At 39.0% G+C, this 25915-nt stretch overlaps 1 protein-coding gene across 1 annotated transcript in view; it reads left to right on the top strand.

Annotated features, from left to right (window-relative positions):
- Positions 1-10989, top strand: part of LOC124787383 (protein FAM8A1) — a 29973-nt gene extending 18984 nt beyond the window's left edge. Inside the window, exons 3-4 of the mRNA XM_047254335.1 lie at positions 10052-10181; positions 10345-10989. Of these exons, the coding sequence (XP_047110291.1) occupies positions 10052-10181; positions 10345-10656 (442 nt within the window). The 3' untranslated portion in view covers positions 10657-10989. The remainder of the gene's footprint in view (positions 1-10051; positions 10182-10344) is intronic.
- Positions 10990-25915: the final 14926 nt, after the last annotated feature.

Raw genomic sequence — 25915 nt, 5'->3', positions numbered from 1 at the left:
CAATACCAACCACAAGATTTAAAAGTGACTAAAATTGAGGCCGGGAACATTAAATAAGACACAAAACTTAAGTATTGGTTGACTCTTGTAACAAAGAAAAGTTTGAGCTAAATATAAGGAAAGTTCTAGCTGAATGTAAATAATTTAAATGTAAAGAACACATTCACTGGTTAGCAGAAGCATTAAGTCATTGACAGCACAAGAAAAGAATGACAATTTTGCTAGCTTTCGGATAAGTTCTGCCATGAGCTAGAGTACGCAGATGTGCATGCACTCCCCTCCTCCTCCCTCCTCCCTCCCCCCCCCCCCCCCCCCACACACACACACTCAAACCTGTTCGCTATAATTTACCGTGTGTGTGTGTGTGTGTGTGTGTGTGTGTGTGTGTGTGTGTGTGTGTGTGTGTGCCCGTGCATGCATGCGGGCACGTGTACTCCAGCTCATTAAATGATTTATCTGAAAGCTAGCAAAGTCTTCATTCTTTTTTGTGCCTGTCAATGTCCCTATGCTTTAGCTTTCTGGTGAATTGTCTCCTTTACACGTAATTTAGTTGCGAAACTCTGATTTTGTAGTTAAGCGAAACATAATGGAAGAAAATCAGTAAATTTAAGTTTCTGGTTGGACTATGGGCTTTGTTGGTCTGCAAACCAACCATTATTGAAGAACAGGGTGGTATTTTTACTCCATAGGTTTGAATTTGTTAGTAAAAGGATAACCAATTTATTCATGGACTTCAGAGGAACTAGACGTCGATCTGTTGTAGAATTTTAGAACATGTTTTTTGCTCGAGTATCATGTCGTTTTTGGAAACCCAGAATCTACTATGTAGGAATCAACATGGATTCTGGAAACAGCGATCGTGTGAGACCCAACTCACTTTATTTGTTCATGAGACCCAGAAAATATTAGATACAGGCTCCCAGGTAGATGCTATTTTTCTTGACTTCCGGAAGGCGTTAGATACAGTTCCGCACTGTCGCCTGATAAACAAAGTAAGAGCCTACGGAATAGCAGACCAGCTGTGTGGCTGGATTGAAGAGTTTTTAGCAAACAGAACACAGCATGTTGTTATCAATGGAGAGACGTCTACAGACGTTAAAGTAACCTCTGGCGTGCCACAGGGGAGTGTTATGGGACCATTGCTTTTCACAATATATATAAATGAGCTAGTAGATAGTGTCGGAAGTTCCATGCGGCTTTTCGCGGATGATGCTGTAGTATACAGAGAAGTTGCAGCATTAGAAAATTGTAGCGAAATGCAGGAAGATCTGCAGCGGATAGGCACTTGGTGCAGGGAGTGGCAACTGACCCTTAACATAGACAAATGTAATGTATTGCGAATACATAGAAAGAAGGATCCTTTATTGTATGATTATATGATAGCGGAACAAACACTGGTAGCAGATAATTCTGTAAAATATCTGGGAGTATGTGTGCGGAACGATTTGAAGTGGAATGATCATATAAAATTAATTGTTGGTAAGGTGGGTACCAGGTTGAGATTCATTGGGAGAGTCCTTAGAAAATGTAGTCCATCAACAAAGGAGGTGGCTTACAAAACACTCGTTCGACCTATACTTGAGTATTGCTCATCAGTGTGGGATCCGTACCAGATCAGGTTGACGGAGGAGATAGAGAAGATCCAAAGATCCAAAGAAGAGCGGCACGTTTCGTCACAGGGTTATTTGGTAACCGTGATAGCATTACGGAGATGTTTAACAAACTCAAGTGGCAGACTCTGCAAGAGAGGCGCTCTGCATCGCGGTGTAGCTTGCTCGCCAGGTTTCAAGAGGGTGCGTTTCTGGATGAGGTATCGAATATATTGCTTCCCCCTACTTATACCTCCCAAGGAGATCACGAATGTAAAATTAGAGAGATTAGAGCGCGCACGGAGGCTGTCAGGCAGTCGTTCTTCCCGCGAACCATACGCGACTGGAACAGGAAAGGGAGGTAATGACAGTGGCACGTAAAGTGCCCTCCGCCACACACCGTTGGGTGGCTCGCTGAGTATAAATGTAGATGTAGATGGGTCTACAGTGAACGTGAATGTCCTAGTATTTGTCCCTTAACTAAGATGCTAAAATAACGAAAAAGCCCATCCTGAAATGACTTGGAAGAGAGTATTATAACAGTTGATGCAGACTGACGGGGTATGAACGTAGATTTGGTTTTTATGGAATGGGAAACAGAAATGCAGAATGAAAACATTTACTGAGCCTGTGTGTAAGGCCATCACTGAACCAAGCATAAAGCAAAAAAAAAATCAGAGAAGAGGCCCACAAATTGTTGCTGAGAGAAGAGTTGCAATTGTTATATGAAGAACAGAAAACTGTGAAAGTGACTATAGTATGCACTGAGGATAAAGTATATGAGCAACAGAGCCAAACACAAAAATCTGAAGTAACAGCCTTGTGGAATGAGTGGCATGAAGAGCACCTGTGTAGGGAGGGTCGTATGTCAAACCAGAAGGAAAGGATCTCATGTAAAACAGGGGAGCAACTTTATGGAAAGAAGAATTAATAAAAAATGTATCCCATTAGTAGAATTCCTAATGGTGAAGCGACAAGAAGAGAGACCCTGATAGTAAATTAGTTTCAAACATGCTTGAACAATCTATTGAACTGTAAAGGGCATAATAACTTTTTGGTAGGCTGCATGAATGTGAGGGTATAAAGACAGGCAGTTTGAGTGGAAAAGACAGTAATAAGCTGGAGAACAAGGCAGCTTGCAGTGTGTACCCAATCAAGGCACTTGGAAGCATTGGCCGGCAATGTCTGTGTGGAAATAAAATGCAATAAGCAATGATTGAAAACAGGGAATCTTCATCTCACTATTCAAGAGGGTGATAGGAAGATACACTCAACCACAAAGGTGTAACTTTGCCTCCATGTGAGGACAGAGTAGGAAAAACCTGTTTAACTTATGCTTGAGGTCTATTGAACTTATGCTTGAGGAAAGACAGCATAGTTTTAGACCTCATGACATCATATTTACCACAATTATGCTTTATGAGGAATAATGGAAGAAAAATAAAATGCTTATATTTTAATAATAAGTAGGAAACGCTTCCTAATGTTGGAAAAAGTATATTTATTTGATCTTGACCCAGGTTTCAGCTTCTTAAGCCACCTTCAGACGACAACTGAATGTCGCAAACGCAGATAAGATAATGTGCACTTTACACAGATATTATTTTTACAGAAGAAACAAAAATTGCATGTAGAGTGTTTTGGAAAAAATTACATTTTTTGTCACACAGAAATAGTTGCATTAACTCAAAAGGAAATAAATTTTTTTGTAGAGATACATGTAACAAATGAGCAAGAATAAAGTTGAATTTACAATTTTAATCTAAATTTGAAATTTTTTATTCTCTTGTGAAAAGCAAAAAGATGACACTACTGGAAATGCTGGAATTCAACAAGCATATGACACAGAATGTCAGCTTAGTATTAAATGGCCAAACTCAGATTTCCTTTTTCCTTGCTGTTAAAGTAAGTTTTAATTATAAGTATTAGATTAAAGGTATAAAATCACCATTATTTTTTATCAGTTGTTACATGTATCTTCACGCAAAAAACTTTGTTTCCTCTTTTAATTAATGGAATTATTTCTGCGTGGCAAAAAGTGATGTTTTCCTACGTAAACACTCTACATGTCACTTCTGTGTAAATAATATCTGTGTAAGTCGCATGTAATTTTAACTGAGCTTGTGACATTCAGTTGCCACTGAAGGTGATCTAGAAGGCGGAAGCCAGTTCGTGATCACATAAACATAGTTTCAAAGAATATGAGGAAATGCTTCCAATTTAATATTGTTATCATGTTCCGCCAAACACAGACAGAAAATTCAGCTAACTCATAACTGTCTTTGTGGATACTAAAAAGGCATGTAACCATGTTCCTCGTGAAAATATTAGGTTGATGCATAAGTTCATAGCGTATTTCCACAATTTTAGTAAATACAACAAATGCTAACAGAGACTTCAGTCAACCATAATATATTCTCCTGCACTGCTTAGAACAGTCTGTCAGTGCTGGGGCAACTTTCTACTGTAGAAGTCACATGGATTTGAGGCGGTGAACTTGTCAAGCCATGTTTGGAGTGAATTTTCATCTGGAAAGGAAGCTGCTTGAAGGTTGTGTGGGAGAGAGGAGAAAAGGTGAAAATCTGAGGTCACAAGATAAGATGAATAAGGTGGGTACAAAATGATTACCCAACTCAACTCCTGTGTAGTGTTTTTTGTCAGTCTAGCACTATGTGGGCAGGTATTATCATGAAGTAGCATCACTGAATGCAGGTGTCCTGGTTGTTATCCTTGGATTGCGTCTGCAAGATGTCTCACTTGGTAACAATAAATGTCATCAGTGATGGTTACACCTCAGAGAAGCAATTCGCGGTACACACACCATCGCCATTCTAACCTGCGAAACATCTTTTGTGTCGGTGTTATGCGTGCAGGTCTTGGGATGGGGAGTTGCTGCTTTTTTTGGGGATCAACCATTCATTTCTTTCCCTTATGCTACCATAAAGCCAGCATTTCTCGTCACTAGTAACAATACAGCATAGAAATGGTCGGTGTTGTCCATGAGCCAATTGATGATGAAGAGCTTGCAGAGATGCACATATGACCACTTGCTGATTTTTATGATTTTGGCTTAGAGCATGCAGTTCACTTGCATCAGATTTTTTTAACCTTCCTCGTTGGATGCAAATATTCCACGGTGGTAGAATGATCACAGTTCACCACATTTGCCTGTCCTCAAGTACACAGACACGGATTATTGTGGATTAATGTGTTTAAACAATCTTTATCAAACCTCAAGTGTCTTCCTAAACATGGAGAGTCATTGATGTCAAAACAATCCTTCTTAAAATGAGAAAACCATTTTCTTACCATTCACTGTCCAATGGCATTATCTCCATTTTGTGGGTGGCTCCACTGCTTTCACCCCTCTATTGAACTCAAACAAAAGAATATGTCAGAAATGTTCTGATTTATACACTTGACACTCCATTTTCTAGTGTCCACAGCTCCACTCATTATCTCCAAATGACAAAATGACGATATGTGAACTCCAGTAACTGGTAGCAACTAAAATACCGACATGCAAAACAAAAATGCTATAAATTTATGTACCAACCTTATATACTGAAAAGCATAAGAAAGTGTCTGAGAGTATCATTACAAGAGTACGACAATGCTGTGATGAGACCAAGGGTGGTATACTGATCCAGAGGAGATCAGATTGGTTTGAAATGAAGAGTAAGTTCTAACAAGGAAATTGTCTGTCACCACTCATACATTAGTAATGGATGAAATTCGAAAAGCCGTCAGAAGAGAGAGTGCAATTCCCAGGAATCTAGTCATCACTGATGCTAGAATGATATGGGGTCAAAACATGCTAAACTAGATCTCTGGAATGAAGAATGTATGGCAGTGATCTCAAAATCAGAAAACCAAGACAGTAAGATTTGTGTTGAATAGAAATTCTTCATCAGTCCATCTAAAAACTGGAAATGAAGACAGAGAGTTTGTCAACAACTTGTAGTACTTAGGTAGTGCTGCCTCGTCAACTAATACTATGCACCAAGATATTTTGAACAGAATGCGGAAAGCTTAAAAATAGATATGGGATACTTCAGGTGCTTTGTGACTGATCCAGATGTCCCATTAGTATAAATTTCTTGTAATTTCTTTAAGTTAAAACACTGTGAAGAACAATATGTTGGTCCCTTTCCTTAATGTTAAAAAAAAAGAATCCATATGCAAATGCTTTGTCATAATAAATTCGTAAAGTGGGATGAATAAATAAAGAAACACCTTTTCAGGCATTAAGAAGATTTTCTTGCTGGATGTGGTATAGAAATAGTCAAATTAATGATGTCATTCATATGTACTTGAAAATATATACTTTCTGGAAACCAATGAAGTGGGAGACTTACTGTTTAAGCTGATCACAACACTCATTGTTCGCATTACTGGAACCACTGTCTGTTGTGACAGTTCTGACTGCCAAAGCATTTGAAATAACCTGTACAAGTAAATTGGTGGATCAGTCAGACAAGACAACAAGAAATCACTTTGTTCTGGAGAAAAGAGAAAAAAATTATATCCTTAAATATTTTTAAAAAATGTGATTGATGTGTGGAAGTATTTCACTTTGAGAAATTTTACCAAGTTGCAATGGATCATTTTGCTGAACGTTCTGGAACATACATATTTATAGATTCACTAAATTTTTCTTGTTTTCTCTCTCCCTCTCAATATTTATTTTTTTTTGTAAAAGAATGTTGGAAAGTAGAATTTAGACTAGGAGTACTGGTATCCAAAATGGAAATTTCATCTATTGTCCTGTGGTTCCAGAGGCTAGAATAAACCCATGTAACTCCTGCCTGTTTTAAGAGGTGACTAAAAGAAGTCTTATACCTAGTCAACCTCACATTGACAAGTTAGCTGTTATCAGGAAAACTGTCAGTTTTAACTCACATCACGACATGTCCAACTTTTTTTGTTCCACTTGTCTAAATATCACAGAAGTTCAGCCCCTTTTGGGAAGGATATCTTACATGATGTATAATCTATCTGTCATGTGTTGTGATCCCCTGCACCTGTTATGAGAGTGGATATATGTTCACACTCAAAATTTAGTGTAGTAGACAATCTGTCATAGGGGGCTCATCATTTACCATAATAGTTATCTCTCACTGACAATGCAGTGATGCCTGAGTTGTGAAGTCCTCATGTACACTAATGAACCAAAACATTATGACCACCTGCTTAATAACTTGTTTATCCATCTTTGGAACGAAATACAGCATGGATTCTGTGTATCAGGGATGCAACAGTTGGTTGGAAGGTTTGTGAAGATATGTGGCATTAGATGTCTATGCACAGGTCATGCAATTCACGTATATAACAGGCCGCTGATTTGCATATGTCTAATAGGACCCAGATGGCTTTAAATCAGGTGAATTCATTTGTTGAGGTATCAATAGGAGCTCACTAAAATGTTCCTTGATCTGGCTCTAAGACATAGACAGTTATACTGCAGAAAGATGACATTACTGTTGGGAAAGACATCAAGCATGAAGAAATACAGATGGTTCGCAGCTGTCAGCGTGTCTTCAGTTGCTACCACAAGTCTTACACAAGCACAGGAGAATGTGTCCCATAGCATAACACTGATTCCACCAGCATGCACCTGTGATGCGCTGCGCATTTTGAGCTGCCATTCACCTCAGTGACAGCATTTGTGGAGACAACCAGCAGCCTAGTATACGAAAAATGTGATACACTCAAAGAGCTGACATGTTTTCACTGATCAACACTTGAATCTTGATGGTCCCGTGCCAACTGCAGTCATAATTGACAATGTTGTTGGGTCAACATTCGAACACATAGAGGAGGTCTGCTGCGGAGCTGCATGTTCAACAATGTACAATGAACGGTATGCTCCAAAACACTAGTGCGTGCATCAGCATTGTGCTCTTTGGTGCAGATGCCTATTCTACGGAGCAGACAAGCCTCAGAACCCCATGTTCTGTGAAGAGTCGTGGCCGTCCAGCCATTGAGCTCCTAGTTGTAGTTTCATTGTCCTTCTACCTCTTTCCGTAGATGCTCACGCCATTAGCACATGAGCATTCAACCAACATCACCATTTTTGAGATACTCATTCACAAGCTCTGTGTGATAATAATCTGCCCTTTGTCAAAATCGCTTATCTCAATGGATTTCCCCATTTGCAACCCATATCTTTGCTAGGGTGATTCCCCATCTGTGTCTGCTCTGCTATCATCCTTTTCTTACTGCGCCATGTGCCCACAACACCACCGGGCAGCATCCAGTGTCTCAGGCAGTGGTTACAATGTTTTGGCATATCAGTGTATACTGAGGAGTAGGTGTCTCATCAGATCTGGTGCATCAGAACTCCGAGCAAAGGCTACTATGCCAGGTAGCCTTTGCTATGGTCAGGGTGCTACTGGGAGGGCCTCTGATCAGAGTGAGTGGCAGTAGAGTAGGTGATCTGCAATGAAACTGATAAACTTACCCTTACAGGTGGCTGAGCCTACATGCTGGCTCAGCAGGTAGAAAGAGACTCAAAACGCCATGGTATTTCCATCGTAGGCCATAACACAAGATGGGAGCCAGGCAAGAAGAAATCGAGGTAGATAGTTCATCTACTTCTTGATACGGTCCATGGATTGGAAAAACAGCTGTAATAGAGAACATGAGAACTAGATATCTGTTGATCAAAACTGTGAATGGTAATCAGACACAGGCACTTGACTTGAAGACTGAGGACAAGGTTGGGGATATACCAGTTACCATTTTGCCTCATAACAAACACAACAGAAATCAAAGTCTCATCTTCTATTGACAGATGAACTGCATCCCAACCGAGAGCAGTATGAAGTGTATTTTGTTTGTTGTACTCCAATAGGGCCTGAGGATAATAGGATTGACATTGGACCTTTCAGCCTCACCTGTGATTGAAATCTTTTACCCAAGGAAGTTAAGGTCATGATTTATAGGTGTCAAGTCAAACCCAGTTTTCTTTCATGTACTAAATGATTTAAGTGCATGAGGTTTAGGCATAAAACCTCTGTCAGTGAAAGATGTCACAGTGCTCACAGTCTTAAAGGTGTGCCACCACCAGATCCCATGCTGGACAAGTCTTATTAAGTTCCTGAGCATAGCCACTGCGAGTGTGCATTTTGTGTGTAAACAGTACATTGCAGAATGAAAAGATAGTGCATGTGGTCAATATTCAAAATAGATCAGTTAACGAATATGCTGTTGAAACTTCCTGGGAGATTAAAACTGTGTGGTGACCGAAATTTGAAGTCGGAACGCAGTTTGGAAGTCTGGCACACAGTTTTAATCTGCCAAGAAGTTTCATATCAGTGCAGAAACTGCTGCAGAGTAAAAATTCCATTTTGAATATGCTGAAAGAGAGTCCTTTGAAGTGTGTTTACAAGCGGTTTAAACATTTCCTACAAAGATGGGATGCCATGGGAGACTCCTCCCCAAACTGGGTGGTCTGCAACTGCTTGCATTCTGAATAACATATGCAAAGTGAAGGAATATTTTTCCCAGGATTGTCATGTGACACTGCGAATAATAGCACAGAAGTAGGAATTTGTCGTGAGACACATTGAATGGATACGCACCCAATATACCAAACAAAGTAACTGGGCCCTGTTCTATAACAAATCCCAGCCACACACTGCCTTTCTTGTACAGCAGTTATTAGCCATCTTACTTGCCACGCTTGTGTCCCTTGGAATTTTTCGTGTTCCCCAAATCGAAAGCGTCCTTTATCTGTCTACATCTGCGTCCATATTCGTACATCTGTATCTGCACTCTGCAAACCAATGTGAAGTGCATGACAGGATACTTCCTGCAGTACCATGTATTAGGATCTCTTTCCATCCCATTCACATATGGAGTGTGGGAAGAATGAATGCTTACATGTCTCTGCATGCTACGAGAACAAATGGGCAAGACCATAGTATGTTCCTTAACTCTTCATTTAATTGTGTTCGTGGAAGTTTGTTAGCAGGCTTTTGCAGGAACGTAGCCTGTATCTTGAAGCATTTGCCAGGTCAATTTTCTGAGCATTTCCTTAATGCTATCCCATTAGTCAAAAAGCTGTTGACTTCTGTGCTGTATGTTCAGTATACCCTGTTGGTCCTGTTTGGTGTATCCCAAACCCTTGAACAGCACTGCAGGATGAAATGCACAACAGTTTTACAAGCAATCTCTTTTGTAGATTGGCTTTTGAAGGGATAGCAATCAGCCAGTGGACTATAACCACTGAATATCTTCTGGGCAGGCTACTCACTTTATGAAGTGCAAATGGAAGAATCCTTACTTATACTTTAGCTTGTAGCCTGATCTTCGTGTCTCTCTCTCATACTTATAAGGTGGTGTTGATTCCATTTTGTCACTTCTTGTTCCTTTGGCTTACAGTAGTCAGTGTCAATGTGAACCATTGTTGATTTATGTAAAAATAACTAACCTGTTAATTATTACAATTTTTCCAGAGACCTCGAGAAGTATGACTTTGATCTACTGAACAGAAATGTTAAAATGGACTACAAAGTTGCTGTTGAAATGACATCTGAAATCTTACTGCTTGAAATGATACACAGACTTGTGGTCTGTCTTTTTGAGGTAAATATCACATAGTTAATTATTTGTGTTTCATGTCATCAGTTTACTTAGAAATATGGCTAAAAATGTCATCATCAAAAATTAATGAAAGGGTCGGAAATTAATTGTATTTATAAATGTCTTACCCTTATACAGAAATGTAATTTCTCTCTTTGTTTTATAGGCCTTTTGGATAAGGAGAGGCGTAGGACCCCGTATGGGAGGTGCAACTCCAGGAAAGGCTGTGCTAGGAATTCGTGTGGTTTTGTGTGAAAGGGTAACAGATGTTGAGGGTCGTCCTGATATTGTTTTGGTTACACCAGGCACTGATCCAGGCATGTTTTGGGCTTTTGCCAGGTCTTTAATAAAAAATTTGATTTTAGCTGTCTTGTTTCCAGTGTGCTTTGTGCTCTTTCTTTTTAGGCACAACAGAACTGGATATGACATAATTTGCAGAACACTTGTTGTAGAAGATGCTCCACCAGCTAGAAATTAAAGAATTCTGCCCATGTATACTTTAATGGCCATATCCTCATGTTCCTTATTTCCTTCTCTGTGACTCCCTATTATTCCCAGTGACCCACTCCTTTTTCTCATCCTACTGATCTTTACCTTTTAGTATTATTTGCCATCTTGCCTTATTCTGCTCTGCATTAAAACACACACACACACACACACACACACACACACACACACACACAGCAACCAGACTTTTGGAGTGTATATACATTGTAAATCGATATTTATATTTTCTCAATACAGAAAATGACTTTAATATTAAAGAGTTGTAAAATTTGAAAATATTATTAAAGTATTTTTGTTTCTCTGACACACAGCTGTAATTTATTTTAGTTTCAAGCACTGAAAAATGCACTACATTTATCTGCTCTTTCTCTTCTTCCATTATGTAAAATGGCCATGTTGATAAACTGCAAAGAATTCTTGGAGGTGGGAAAGGATATAAACATGTGAGAGCAAGCACAAAAAGAAAGATGTTCTCTACCATTAATTTCATCAGTTTAATATTACTAGTTGCTTTCCATATGCTGTTTGCTGTTTTATAAGCAATTAAAACATTTTTGAGACTAAAGTAATCTGCACTTGTGCAATGGCTGTCTCCTGAAGGCCACTTTTGCCAATTGGGATTATTAAGTTCATTAAAACAACACCCGTCTTATAAGGACATTGTTTAATACTGCACTGGAAGCAAAATGTTGCAACAGGAAGAAGCAATAGTTACATTCCCTGAGAGAACTATCAGAAATATGGACACTTTGATTAATTATAATGCGTTGTACACCAACAATAATCTAAATTTATGTACTTAGGCAGTGATTGTCCTGCCTTGAGAGAAGAAAGAAAATGTGGAAGTTCAGAAATACTAACATATTTGCTATTGAGAAGTTTCTTTCTTTTTGATGCTGATGTCCAGCATGGGAAGATACCATTCTGAAATCCAGTACAACCTTCAAGCTTAAATTATATAGAGGGTGTATCATAATTAATGGCATAAACACATACAGTTGAAAGTACACTATACTAGAAGCAAAGAAGTCTCAGTAAACATAGTGTCGAAAATGCATACCTTGAAAGCTATGAGAAATTTTTCATCTTTGATGCTGTGAAACAAATCTCTTCTACTGCAAGCTCTTTGCTTTCATATTTTGGAAAGTGGCAGTATGGATCAAAACAAGAAAAAAATGTCCAGTAAACATGTGCTCTAAAATGCACACCTTAAAAGTTATAAGGATTTGTTCATTAGAAGAGTTTAAAAGTGGTGAAGATCAAAAAGTGCTCATAGCTCTTAACGTATGCATTTTAGAGCAAATGTTTACTGGACATTTTTTTCTTGTTTTTGTCCATATTGCCACTTCCCAAAATATGAAAAGAAAGAGCTGGCAGTAGAAGAGATTTGCTTCGCAGTATCAAAGATGAAAAGTTGCTCATAGCTCTTAAGGTATCCACTTTTGACCCTATGTTTGCTGAGACTTTTTTGCTTCTAGTATCGTGTACTTCCAACTGTATGCATTTATGCCATTAATTGTGATACATCCTGTATATTGATTTCCATAGATCCATTCTAGATTTACATACGTATTCTGCTAGCCACAAAATCCTTACGATACTGTGTACAAGTGATGGTCATTGCCTTTCCTGTTGTTACATTCGCAAATGAAGTGATGGAAGAATGACTGTCAATATTCCTCCTCCATACGAGCCATTCATTCTCTTTATGCTGGTGGCAGTAAAATCATTGTACAGTCCATTACAAATGCCAATTCCCTACTTTCTCAATATTGTTTTGCAAAAAGAAGGCTTTTTCATTCCAGAGATTCACATTTGAGTTCATGGAGCATTTCCGTAAAATTCATGCGTTAACTGAACCTACTGGTAACACATCTAGCAACAGACCTCTAAATTATGTACTTGTATTCCTTTAATCCAGCCTTGTTGGGATCCCATTCACCTGTTCAGTACTTAAGAATAGGTTGCAGAAGTGTTCTATACCTGGTCTCTGTTATAGATGATCTGTACTTTTCCTAGAAAACCGAAGATTTAAGTGGCTGGAAGCCTTTTCTGAAAGTATGTATGGAGTGTAGTCATGTACGGAAGTGAAACATGGATGATAACTAGTTTAGACAAGAAGAGAATAGAAGCCTTCGAAATTTGGAGGAAGTAGGTTGCAGTAGTTACTCAGAGATGAAGCAGCTTGCACAGAATACAGTAGCATAGAGAACTGCATCAAACCAGTTTCTGGACTGAAGACCACAACAACATCATACATACTGAAGGGCATTAAATAATTTGTGCAGTCTTGTGTGCGAGGATCATCAAACGAAAATGCATTACAATGTTTACACAAAGTTGAAATGTGCATAGGTTAAATATTATGTATAATACACAGTATATGATGATGATGATGATGATGATAATATACATCAGTTGTTCTGCTAAAAAAAATTGTTGATAATGGAGCAAGTTTGGCAGTCGATAAGTTCTCGGTCTCCTCTCAAGTTGTACTTCATTAGTAGCAGCTAAACTTTTTTGTGATCGCTGGCCAGTTATTACAAGTGCTGAATCAAAACTAAGTGCATTTAAGCCTTTACATAGTTAATTCTTATTGCCACTGCGACTTTTGTGTACTGAAATTTACATTACGTTATTTACAACAGATTTCATTGAGGAATTTATGTACTGAGAAGCTGTAGGTCTCTAAAAAAGATATCCGCACCAGGATATTTAGGATTTAAAAGCATAATTAGTTCCTATTGCATAATTTTCTACTTTTTTTACTTGAGACAAGCAATTTGGAATTATTTCATCTGTTACGATTTCAACTCCTGATAGGTCTGTTAGGGCTCTGTCTGTTAAAAATAAAAATTGTGGATTATATTCACAAAATCACTGTATTTATTCAAAATAGTTTCCTCCTGAGTCAGTAAACAGCTGAAATCATTATAAAAGTATTTTGAAACAGCCACTATAGTCCTTTCTTTGGAATTGCGTTCAATGCTACAGGACAATTTTCTTGGATTTCCTTAATTGCTTTGTAACAATGTCCTTTTTATTGCCAACTTCAATCTGGGGAAGCCGCGCAGAGTTGCCATACGGTTTGAGACGCTATGTCATGGACTGCGTGGCCCCTCCCGCCGGAGGTTTCGAGTCCTCCCTCTCTGTGTGTGTGTGTGTGTGTGTGTGTGTGTGTGTGTGTTTGTGTGTGTGTGTATGTTGTTCTTAGCATAACTAAGTTTAAGTAGTGTGTAAGTCTAGGGACCGATGACCTTCACAGTTTGATCCCTTAGGAATTCACACACACACACACACACACACACACACACACACACACACACCACACTGAATTTGGGAAACAACCAGAAATCAGCTGGGTCCAAATCTGGTGGGTGATCCAGAACTGTGATATCAGCGAAAACACTCACACACAGTCTTTGCTCTGTAGGTTGGGGTGGAATTATCATTCACAAACACAAAACTTGATGTTGCCTTGTTGTTCAATCGCCTTTTTCCGGTGAGTGTCAGGCATGTGTTGTTACATCTGTGGCCAGGACACCTGCTGCAGCGATGCTAGTTGCAACTGTACCTTACGGTTATTGCTGGAGTAGTTGAGCTTCTAAATAGCATCTCATATGGGCAAACAAGTTGCGTCTTAACATGTGGTTATTTGTATTTTGGGCTATGCACAGCTCTGTTTAAAAAGAATAGCTTGATGTAGACATAACATTGACCCGCACATGTCTGCTTTCATACCCCGCAGCCAGTTCACTACAATAAATATCATGTAGCTGTGATACTGCAGTCAAATAGTATATATATTGCCAAGAATTACAACTTAATAAAACATACAGAAGCACAAAATAAATGTTAAAAGAATAATTTAGCAACAAGCGTTCTGTTCTAATATCTGTAATTGATGTCGACAATAGATAGGTGTTTTGAATAATTTTTATTATGGAAAGGACATCTCAGATAAATGAGAAGTAGTCCTACAATATATCCATTAAAATACAGACAGAAAATACCCTTCTCAAATGCAGTAAAGTTATGTTGAGAGCATTAAAAGTGTGTTAGCAACATCCCCATATTAAATAGTCATTTAAGGTAGCAAAACTAAGTCCATTTCGTAATCACAATACACAAAATATTCACCAGTTCAAAATAGTTCAGAGTTCAACGTGATGAAATTATCACACACAATACAAAGAACAGTAACTCGTGCACTGTCCTCTGTTTCATAATACAAGCAAGAAGAAATTAGAGTCATACTCTGGAGCACAGTCAGATCTCTCCTTCGAAAGTTAGGAGTATTGTAGCAGCCATTCACAGCCCAGAATCAGTCATCCATATGACTGAATCGCACATTACCATGGGTAGGTCTGCATTCTTCCAGCACTCGACACAGTGTGTCCCAAAATCACTCCCTTGAGCTCTTCACTCAAAAAGTCTGTCTCCACTTGACTCCCATAGTGTTCTGCTACTGACTACTTCTTCATTGGCTGAAGACCATCCACACCATAAATACATCATTCTTATTTTTACAAATGTGATTTGACCTATTATGACTACTTCCCAAACTAAACTTCCATGATATATCACAACAGTATTTAAATAAAGAAATGTTATAAATATTCAGTCACACTCAGATCATTCACAATAACTGCAAATAAAGGTTTGTTCATAAATAAATAAATTAGTATTCTTACACAAGTATGCTCTCATTAAGTGACAAAATTTTGTCTTTAAATTTGTTTAAACAGTTATTTATACCATCTTGACAGAAGTGTCTTTTGGTTCTCTTCTCAATCATGGGGTCTGCTAACATATGCTGTTGACCACTTTTAAATTTGCACAGTTTTTTGGTAGCACTTGCAGTCAACATTTGAATAAAGTTACAGTCAAAATATATAATGCAATGTAATTCATTAAATAAATACACAAGTATGACAAAATATGAAGTATTGATGCTTTGCACATGTGGAGAATATGATGTCCGGCAAACATTTGTGTAATGGAAAGGATATAAATGACATAATTACTCAAGAAATAAAATAGATACAGGTACATAGTTTTCAGAGATAATGGCTATAGAGCAATGCTATCATCTGAGATATTGTTTGTTGAAATCACATGAAGTGATGAAATGTTGTTAATTCAGAGGTTTATTGTGTACATGTTTATTCATTGTGAAATACGAGGGTGGATCAAATGAAAACCTTAAATTTGTAATAACAAATCGAAATTTCACGCCGTTATCCTATAAGTTGGTAAGTGTGCTACAAACAGCGTGCAGAATGGGCTGTAGGTGGCAGCATAGTGCAGATGCACACATACCGTTGCAGTATCGGTATGAAGACAGTCGCCCCACTTGCGACTTGCACCAGGGAAGAACAGCATTCTGTTATTCAGTTTTTACGTAGTGAAGGTCTGAAACCTATTGAAATTCGACGAATGAAGGTCCAGTATGGTGACGCATGTTTGTCACAGCAGCAAGTCTACGAATGGAGTAAGAAGTTGGCAAATAGTGTGACTTCAGTGGAAGATGCTTCTCGTCCAGGTCAGGCACAACGAGTTGTGACTCCACAGAACATTGCAGCAGTTGAAGTCATAGTGAAGGAAAACCTACGAGTGACACTGAATGATATTGCAGCATGTTTACAGATTAGTCATGGGTCAACACACCACATTGTGCATGATGTGCTCCAGTTTCACGAAGTGTCTGCAAGATGGGTGCCACGGCAGCTGACTCCTGAAATGAGAGAATGACGGGTTGATGCTTGTGAAGAACTTCTTCGACACTTTGAACGAGAAAGTGATGGCTTCCTTGCAAGAATCATTACTGGGGACGAAACCTGGGTTCACTTCCACCAACTGGAAATGAAGAGAGTGAGCAAGGAATGGCGCCATTCCTCATCCCCAAAACCAAAGAAGTTTCGAACAGAACCATCAGCAGGGAAGGTTATGCTGTTGGTTGGTTTAAAGATTAGAGGGACCAAACTGCAAAGGTCATCGGTCCCGAAGGTTATGCTGTCTCTCTTTTGGGATGAAAAGGCATTATTTTGGAGCATTACATGCCTAGAGGGACCACTGTCACCAGTACATCATACACAGAACTCCTAAAAAAATCATCTGCAGCCTGCAGTCAAACCAAAGCGACGTAGATTGCTGTCAGCAGGTGTCCTTTTGCAACATGACAATGCAAGGCCTCACACTGCCTGTACTGTTGCAACAATCACAGACTTGCATTTTGAGTGTCTTCCTCATCCACCATACTCACCAGACCTTGCCCCAAGTGATTTCCATATGCTTGGACCACTCAAAGACGCAATGGGAGGAAAGAAGTTCCGTTCTGATGAAGGCCGACTACCAAAAGAATGTTTTTCTAAAGGAATTTATGCACTTTGTAAACGCTGGAGGACTTGCACTGAGTGTGGGGAAGATTATGTTGAAAAGCTTTGTACCACTTCTGCACAATAAATAATATTTAAAAAAACATTTAAGGTTTTCATTTGACTCACCCTCGTATTAACTTTTCTAGTTTTAAAGACATTAAATTATTGTTGTGCCAGTGGAAGTGCCTCGTTTTTGTGAAATCCCAAATGTATTCACATTCGCTTTAGTATGTAACTGATTTATTGTCAGAGTACAAAGATCTGTAACTTAGCCACCTTTAAGATTGTCTGACACTGCCATTTCTTGGAACATTGTCTTTCCTCCTGCAAAAAGGCCATGCAAGCGACATCTGTCCAAATTTTCAGCTTTGAGATTTACCCTTATCCAGTCCTCTGCTGAAGCACCTGGCTCCCGTGGAACAGCCGCAGCGACCTGCCTGGCCATGATGCCCTCCTGATCCATGGGCCGCACAGCTTCGCAATCGATTCCACCTTAGCTTGTACCAAGTGTAGGTGACCAATTATCTTGCTCACATATGCTTAACGTTACATATTGCTTTGACTTTCTACATGGCTGTTGCTGAAACCTCAAGTAACATAACGCCGCAACTCGCCATGAGATGGCATTACTGTTTGGAGTGCTAACGGGCTTGGACACGTTGTGTAACTAATTTTTTTTTTTTTTTTTTTTTTTTTTTTTTTTTTTTTTTTTTTTTTTTTTTTTAAATCCTACCTGGATACAGTTACTTATATAATTTACGTGTAAGATATTTCAAAGCATTATCTTGGCTGAGTTTAAGTTGTACTTATTGTTCAGATTGTTGATGTGATGATTTTTCTAATGTTTTAGTTTCATGAAAGTATTGCTAACAAAAAGGTATGGGTAACTGATCTTTTTACTGTGGGTACAACTTAGCAAATATCGTGTGAGCTAATGCGTATTTATGGGCTTAGTGCCACCTCTCATCAGATAGTCTGTCATTCTGACTTTTCAGTAAGCAACTCAGATTCTGGGTGAAACTAATTGACTTTTGACCTTATTAACAGTTGCATTCAGAAGTAGTTTTCCATCGCTGGTATTATCTCTGTGCTTGTCAGAATATGACCTTTTCCATTACACTTTTGATCACCTGATTTTTATGCACAACTTGACATACTTCACTGGTTGATTGAACCATTAATTACGAATTTTGCATAATTTACTGTAATTTTCAATATGACATTTGTCCTCATAGACAGTGTATTCTGAACACAGAGGTGCGCGGTCGGAACCATCTTGTCACGGTCCGCGCGGCTCCCTCCATCGGATGTTCGAGTCCTCCCGCGGGCCAGGGGTGTGTGTTGTCCTTAACGTAAATTAGTTTTAGTTAGATTAAGTAGTGCGTAAGCTTAGGGACCGATGACCTCAGCAGTTTGGTCCCATAAGACCTTACCACAAATTTCCAAAAATAATTTCCAATACAGATATGTAAAATAATTTTACAAACTTTTCTGAATTCCTAGGTCATCACTTACTTCATAAGCAAATATATGGTTAATATGTAGGTTTGAACTTAAATAGTGGCAACAATGCTGTGGAGACACTATGCAATTGAATCTACTATTGTCGCCCGTTCCACGTTACCGGCGAGCACACAATCGAGGGAAAAACAGTCACTTGTGAGCGAGCAGTCTAACATAGTGGTGTCACTATGTTTTCAAAACAGGAACAATGGAGTTGGATCAAGATTGAATGTGTGCATTGGGTGAGCTCACAAATCGTACAGTGTTGATCACTGTCCACTAACGCGGCAACAGCAAGCACTACTTCTTCAGAGATGCTAGGATGACCTGCCAATGCGTGTCTGCCACAGTTTGCCGACCTTCGTTGAAGGCTTTTACCCAATGCACACATTCAATCTTGATCCAACTCCATTGTTCCTGTTTTGAAAACATAGTGACACCACTATGTTAGACTGGTCGCTCACAAGTGACTGTTTTTCCCTCGATTGTGCGCACGCCGGTAACGTGGAACGGGCGACAATAGTAGATTCAATTGCATAGCGTCTCCACAGCGATCAACACTGTACGATTTGTGAGCTCACCCACGAAACTGGATTAGCGCATATGACTGTGCTTCACATCCTGAACGAAGGTCTGGCCATGCGAAAAATTGCATCATGATGGGTTGCGCGTGACTTGACGGAAATGCAGAAATAGATGCGTTACAACGCTGCGCGCTGGCTGCTGTGATTGAGTGGTTCTAGGCGCTTCAGCCTGGAACCGCGTGACTGCTACGGTTGCAGGTTCGAATCCTGCCTTGGGATGGACGTGTCTGATGTCCTTAGGTTAATTAGGTTTAAGTAGTTCTAGGGGACTGATGACCTCAGATGTTAAGACCCATAGTGCTCAGAGCCGTTTGAACCATTTTACAATGCTGCTCAGATGCACTTAGAGCACTGTGACCGCGAAGGAGAAGGTTTCTTACACCGTATCATAACACTGGATAAGACATGGGCCACATCGTGCGAGCCAAAACTGAAACGCCAATCCAACAAATAGCGTCAATATGGGTTGCCATGAAAGTTGAAAATGTAACAGAGCCAAAGTATGGTGGAAGTTATGATGATTCTCGTGTACGACTGTGATGGTGTTATCCTAACACATTACGTCCCTCCATGGCAGACCGTCAATGCACAGTATTACTGTTCATTTTTGTAGAATCATTTTCAACCAGCTTTGCGAAAGAAGCGCCGACACTTTCTGCGCAACCCACCCATCATTTTGCACGACAATGTGCTGGCGCATACAGCGCAAACTGTGGCTGCTCTGTTCAGTCAATGGGACTGGGAAGTTTTGTACCATCCACCATACTCCCTGGACTTAAGTTCTTGTGACTTTGATTTGATTTCATAGTTGAAGGAACCACTTTGTGGCATTTGCTTCAGAACTGTTCCAGAGATTCGACAGGCAGTAGACCGCTCCATTCGCACCATCAACAGAACAGGCTCTGCTAACGGTATACTACGCCTTCCACACTGCTGGCAATGGGTTCTACACAACGCTGGTGACTACTTTGAAGGACAGTAACAGGTGCAAACATGTAACTCTTTTGTATCGGTTGTGAATAAATAGTTGCCACTATTTAAGTTCCAACCCTCGTACATGTAGTCCACCCTGAGAAACAGAATCTTACCTAGCAGTTTCTAAAATAATAAAACTTGTTCATCACCAGTCTTTAAATAGTCAGACACCACATAAATTAGTCAGTCTGTGGCCAGCATGTAACCATTTAACATCAGTGAGAAACTCAGTCCCCATTCCTGGTTAAGTGAGTAAACGAGCAACATCTTTTTGAGTATGCTCTTAGTAATCACTCATGAACAACTAAGTGCAAACTTGCCATGAGAATGTGTGTATTTATAGTTACTACTTAACATTTGGATTTGTACAGCTATAAGTGTACCAGTTGATTCTTTCATTGATGCCACATTATTGTGAGCAATGTTCTTTTTATTATTCTACCAGTATATTATGTCATTATCGTGTTCACTGATTAGCATGCCACAGTGTGATTTTACTTAAGTCATGTCTGGAAATAGTATTATGGACGTCTCCACCTGTATAAGATGTATTAATGTGAAAATGGACCTGGTCATTGGGTCATTCACAGTGCTAATAAATGTGTAAAGAGCCACTTAACTGAAAACACTAAGTAGTGTACGTCATTTGCACAATCCTTGAAAACAGTTTTCAGCTGATTCATCAAGACTTCGAACTACAAGTCTGTGGAGACTTGACAGGATAAGCAGGTAGGGTAGTGTTCCAATATTTTCAGTAAACTGAACCCGTTTAATATTCCTCTTAATCGTCTAACCACTAGTTCATTTCTGTAGTATGTTTTTAAAGCACAATTTGTAGCAGTTCCACCTGTTTTTATTTTCTTCATTTGTTGTCCTCAGTGTCAACGTACTGGCTGAAAAATGGGGTGTAGAAGTCAAACACGGACTACTTTAAATGATTTAGCAGACAGATGCTCGGTTGCGTTTCACTGTCTTTTACTTTCACTTTTCACAACCTCCCATATACACATTTAATATGGCCAGTGCACTATTGTTTAACTTTCCATAAACCTCATTAATAGTTAGCAGATGAACCTCCACATACTGCTACAATAGTTTACTGTTGAACATCTACAAGCAGTAAAACCTAACCACAAAGTTCACAGTTCGTGAAGAATAATCAGGTACGTATGGAGCAGACAGGCATTGTTTTTACACATGGCCTAATTATTTAACACTTACTCCATTGTTACGTTGAAGCATTGTTGTTTCTAACTAACACAGGTTTCTCGTCTGAAACTCGGCCGTAGACTGACTGGCCTCATGCCAAAAATTGGGGCCCTTATATATACTCACAATAATAGGTACTGGAACTACATATTGTTCGAAGTTAAATTTACAAAAATTATAATTAAAACTTAACTCATTAAATTAACTGACTACATAGAAAAATTCTGTCTTTTTAACAGTTTCTTCTACTGCAAGGTTTAGGCCGAATTATTTGTTTAAATGATGAAATTAACATATATAGTTACGCAAACAATACTTTTGATTAAACTGTTAATTACTTTGGAATTGATTAAGGGCTGGTTTTGCTAACATGTTTCTGACTAGAACCAAATAGATACTTTAAGATTTCTAACATTTCTTCTTCCAAATGTTTACAATTATTACAGAATTTGAATTTGCTTTATAAGTCAACAGTAGAATTTAAGTTACGAAACAATCACCGATTTCACCCTATAATGAAAGATAGTAACTAGGAATAGTTACAATGAATTAGAAAATCAATTACATACATAAAACTAAGCACAAAATTAGATATGGTGTTACATTCTTTAAAACTAAGAGTCAATCTTTCTCTATTATGAAAATACAGGGTGTATACGAGGACGAGGAAAAAAAATTTCCCGCTTAAAAATACATTTTCTCCCGGATGAAAATACACTTGTTCCGTGGTAAGTAACAGTATACTTTTCCTCGTAACTGTAAAACTTATCAATCCTTTCAATGTATGTGGTTTTATACACCGGCGCAGAAACTTTAGAAAACAAAAACTCAGAGGAAAAAACACGTTTTGGAAAGGTGTCTGGTGTGCAGCAACATGTACACTGCATATTTTCCTATTACGCGAAAGTATAAATTCTAATTCCACCAGACACCGGATGTTAACATCACTGTTAAGTAGCGCGAATACGCAAATAGGAAAAGGAATTGTTTAAATTGCTATACTTAGTGTTGCTACAAGAAAAGAAAAGCTTACACGTATAATATTGGTCTCTAAGATTAATAAGCTGCAAGAGAAGCTAAGCTTTCACACATAATGTTGATCTTTTTTGCGCGTGTTACACTTTGTCCTCAATGATTTGATTTTCGAATGAGAGTCAAACGCTCTGCGATTTAAGAAATTCATCGGACATTCGCGCACAGAGTTCATCTTGCGTAATAGGAAATTTTCTTTGAGAGTAGCACTTTCCAAACAACCATTCGGAATATTTTCCCACGACCTGTTAGAAATAGATTCGTTTCAGCAGTTGCCAGAGAGTTCCAGGTAACAGGCGTCGCCGCGCTTGCGCAGCTACGATGACGCAGGAAGCCCGTACGTTCGTACGTGAAAAACATTAAAATATCTTACATTATGTCATAAATAAAACAAGACATTAGAGGATGCTCCAAGAGCATGGCATTTTGTGAACCATACTAAAATGGATAATTCGGCTTAAAGTGCACATTCGGATGTAAAATTTCTTGGAGTACCAGTACTGTATTATTTCATGTTTGGTTCTTAACTATGGCATAATGCCATACGTGCTAGAAGATGAAAACGTGAACTTGAAATGCAGCGAACAGTTGAAAGTAGCCAGTAGTATGAAATTAAACACATCGTTTCAAATAAATTGACTTCCTCTGCAGAAAAGCTTAATATAAGTCAAATTTATTTAACATGCCGACAACAATAACTTCATTGTTCTGCAAGGCGATTAACACTTGACTGTCAGGAAGATGGCAACAAAATAAAATATGAAACTAATAACATATTTCAGCCTTCCGTAATTATGTGAATGTATTTTAATTCACTTGATGGCTCCCGGCCACAGTAATCCTTTTTGTTTTCATTTGACGTGAGAGCAATAAACGAAGAGGAAACAGCAATATCATTTACCGTAAGCACAGGTCACGTGGAGACTACCACCTCCCCACAACAACTCAGACTGCAGGTCCGGATCTACGATATTTCCGAACCGGGCCAATATTAGATAGTGGCACTCCCCCTCTATCGAGCGTTTGTGGTAGGACGTCAAAAATTTAAAAAAATACCATTTTGTAGCTCTCATCTTGCTGAAGAGTCTGATACATAAAACATATATGTTCGAGTGAACGTAAGACATGTTATTTGGTCTTAAGTGTGCCAAAGTGCAGTGCCACGCCTCTTCACGCAGCGTTCTCCCATCATACGTCTCTTTATTTCGCTCTGTGGAATTCAAACGTGTAATATTTTGTAATGGGTGCCATCAAACCATATTCCGGCCAGTGGAAATTAAAATGTCCTGTGGTGCCTCTCCTGCTCGCAGTTCGGTGGTTTGACCCTGCCCCTCTTAGAAAGAATCTAGCAATTAATACTGGATGGGATTATTTGTAACCGGCAGAACAAGAACTCTTCAGAAAATTTGCAGTCTTTACTGCCTATTAGCTAGTAACTTGCTGTTCTGTGTGACATTAAATTAAATATAGGATACATAAAACGAGTAAAGACAAGACACAAGCAAGTCCTAGCTTTTTCTTGTATGTAATCTTCCCACCACTTTATGTCTTTTCTGGGAAAGACTCTACTAGCTCATCGAAGTTCGTCAACGTTTTGCTACATGAAAAAATGTAATCTTGTTGTCTAATGCTAGAAAAGCTGTTAATACAAATTGTACCCAAGACTGGTGTGGTTCCTCGATCTGATTACGTGTATTTTGTCACTGTCTGCTTGATAAAACGAAATAGGCCTGCCTAATATTGCAGCAATTGTCACACACCAAATAAACGAGACTGTTTTGACACAAACGGTCATTTTTATAACATGACGGAATATAATTCACGAAGTACCAATATCGAATGCCTATTAGGCCTACGAAAATCAAAAAGTTTTATGTTAGGAAATAGTTGCACATTTCATTCATATTCTCTAGCTTCTGAAGCGTGAGATCGAAAAGTAGGAGTATGAAATTTTTATATAAATTTGGAATCGTCATATTCTTCCGTAATTTGTGTGATGTCCCCGTTTCTCCTCCTTCCTCGTTCTAACAAACAATCTTGTCATCACTAATTCTGTAACTATTCCTGCCAGTGTCAAACCTTATTCTCTTGTTAACTTCACTAACCCTGCCACAATCACCGCACTTATTCTCCGGTTAGGCGTTATTACGTGTTCGTACAACGTGTTTTCCGTGCTACTCCCAGAATAGAACTTTAGCAGCTGCTATTCAGGACCTGTATAACTGGCCCTTAGTAGTGTAGAGGTCTGACCAAAAATTTTCTGTCAGAATTTCACTTTCTTGGATACACGGAGAAGACAGTACGTAATCTTTGTTGCCTGTTATTTCTGTTAGTCGTTTATTTCCACCCTGGTAGTCTGACTCTATGGAATTCGCTAGTAATTATAACAACGCTGATAATTGACAAACCCTGTCAACTGCATAAAAAGCGATTGGCATTCACCCGTTCGACTTTATTCCGCTCAGCTCCTATAGACCAGTGCCCTTTTGTCTGCAGGAAAGTTTAGTTCTAGATGCGACGGGGATTCCCCTGCCAGAAACATCACGTACACTATGCGCGCGTTCAAAAAATCAACTCATGATTCATTCAGAAATTAACTTAGAATTTGTTAAAAAATGTTCAAAAACCAACAGGGATGCATTCAAAATAATATGAGTAATTGATAGACCAAATTGCGTTGGATGTCAGGAGCTTTGTGAAGAAAGGTCTTTTTCCTCGATAACATGAATTTGCCCCCCCCCCCCCCCCCCTCTGAAACTGCCGCCCGGGGCAGATACCACGGTTTGCTCCCGCCCCTTAGTTCCGGGCCTGTTGCGCACATGTGAATCTGGCAGCTTAGGTGCACCAGTAAATTTTTTCTGGATATCATGTGGGTGCTTGCTGCTATTGCTTATACAGCTAACTGCCACACTTCCGTAGCCAGAAGCGGGAGAAGGTACTACTCATACGCGACTCAACTGCACATGCACATGCGCATGCGCATAAGCTCACTCGCAACCGCTCAAACTAATCTAATGTAAACAGTTGTGACGTCACGCTCATCGGAGGCAATTTGTTGTTATTCTACATTGCATAGCTTCCTAAAGCCTTTGACACATTTTGCTATCGGCAGACGCTTGTATGAGCACTGTGTTTTGTTGTTGTATTGGTGCATTTCCTTTGCAACTTAAGTTTTATTTTCGTTTTTTTCTCACGTTCGTTTTTTATTGCTGCAGTATTATTCTGCAGTAACGAAATACAGTAATATTCTTTGTTAGAGTATTGGTTTCTACCAGTCAAAGTTACAAAAATTTAACTGAAAACAAAAACAATGAAAAATTCCCGGAATGCTAAAAAAATTCCGGGTTTTTCCCGGTTTTCTTCCGGATTTACCGATTGTCCCGGTTTGTATACACCCTGTAAATACCGATTATACTCACATACATAGTTTAAGTTAAAAAAAAGATTAAGTAGGCAGATGGCAAAACAAGAGGGGAATTAAAATTAGCCCAGCTTGCTTAGTCTCAAATTCTTTAGTGGAATATTTGCAACAGTGCTGACAATTATT

This window comes from Schistocerca piceifrons, chromosome 1, assembly GCF_021461385.2.
Source record: "Schistocerca piceifrons isolate TAMUIC-IGC-003096 chromosome 1, iqSchPice1.1, whole genome shotgun sequence".
Classification (NCBI taxonomy): domain Eukaryota; kingdom Metazoa; phylum Arthropoda; class Insecta; order Orthoptera; family Acrididae; genus Schistocerca; species Schistocerca piceifrons.
Note: the sequence above shows the minus strand (reverse complement) of the source record. Positions and strands in the feature narration are given on the sequence as shown.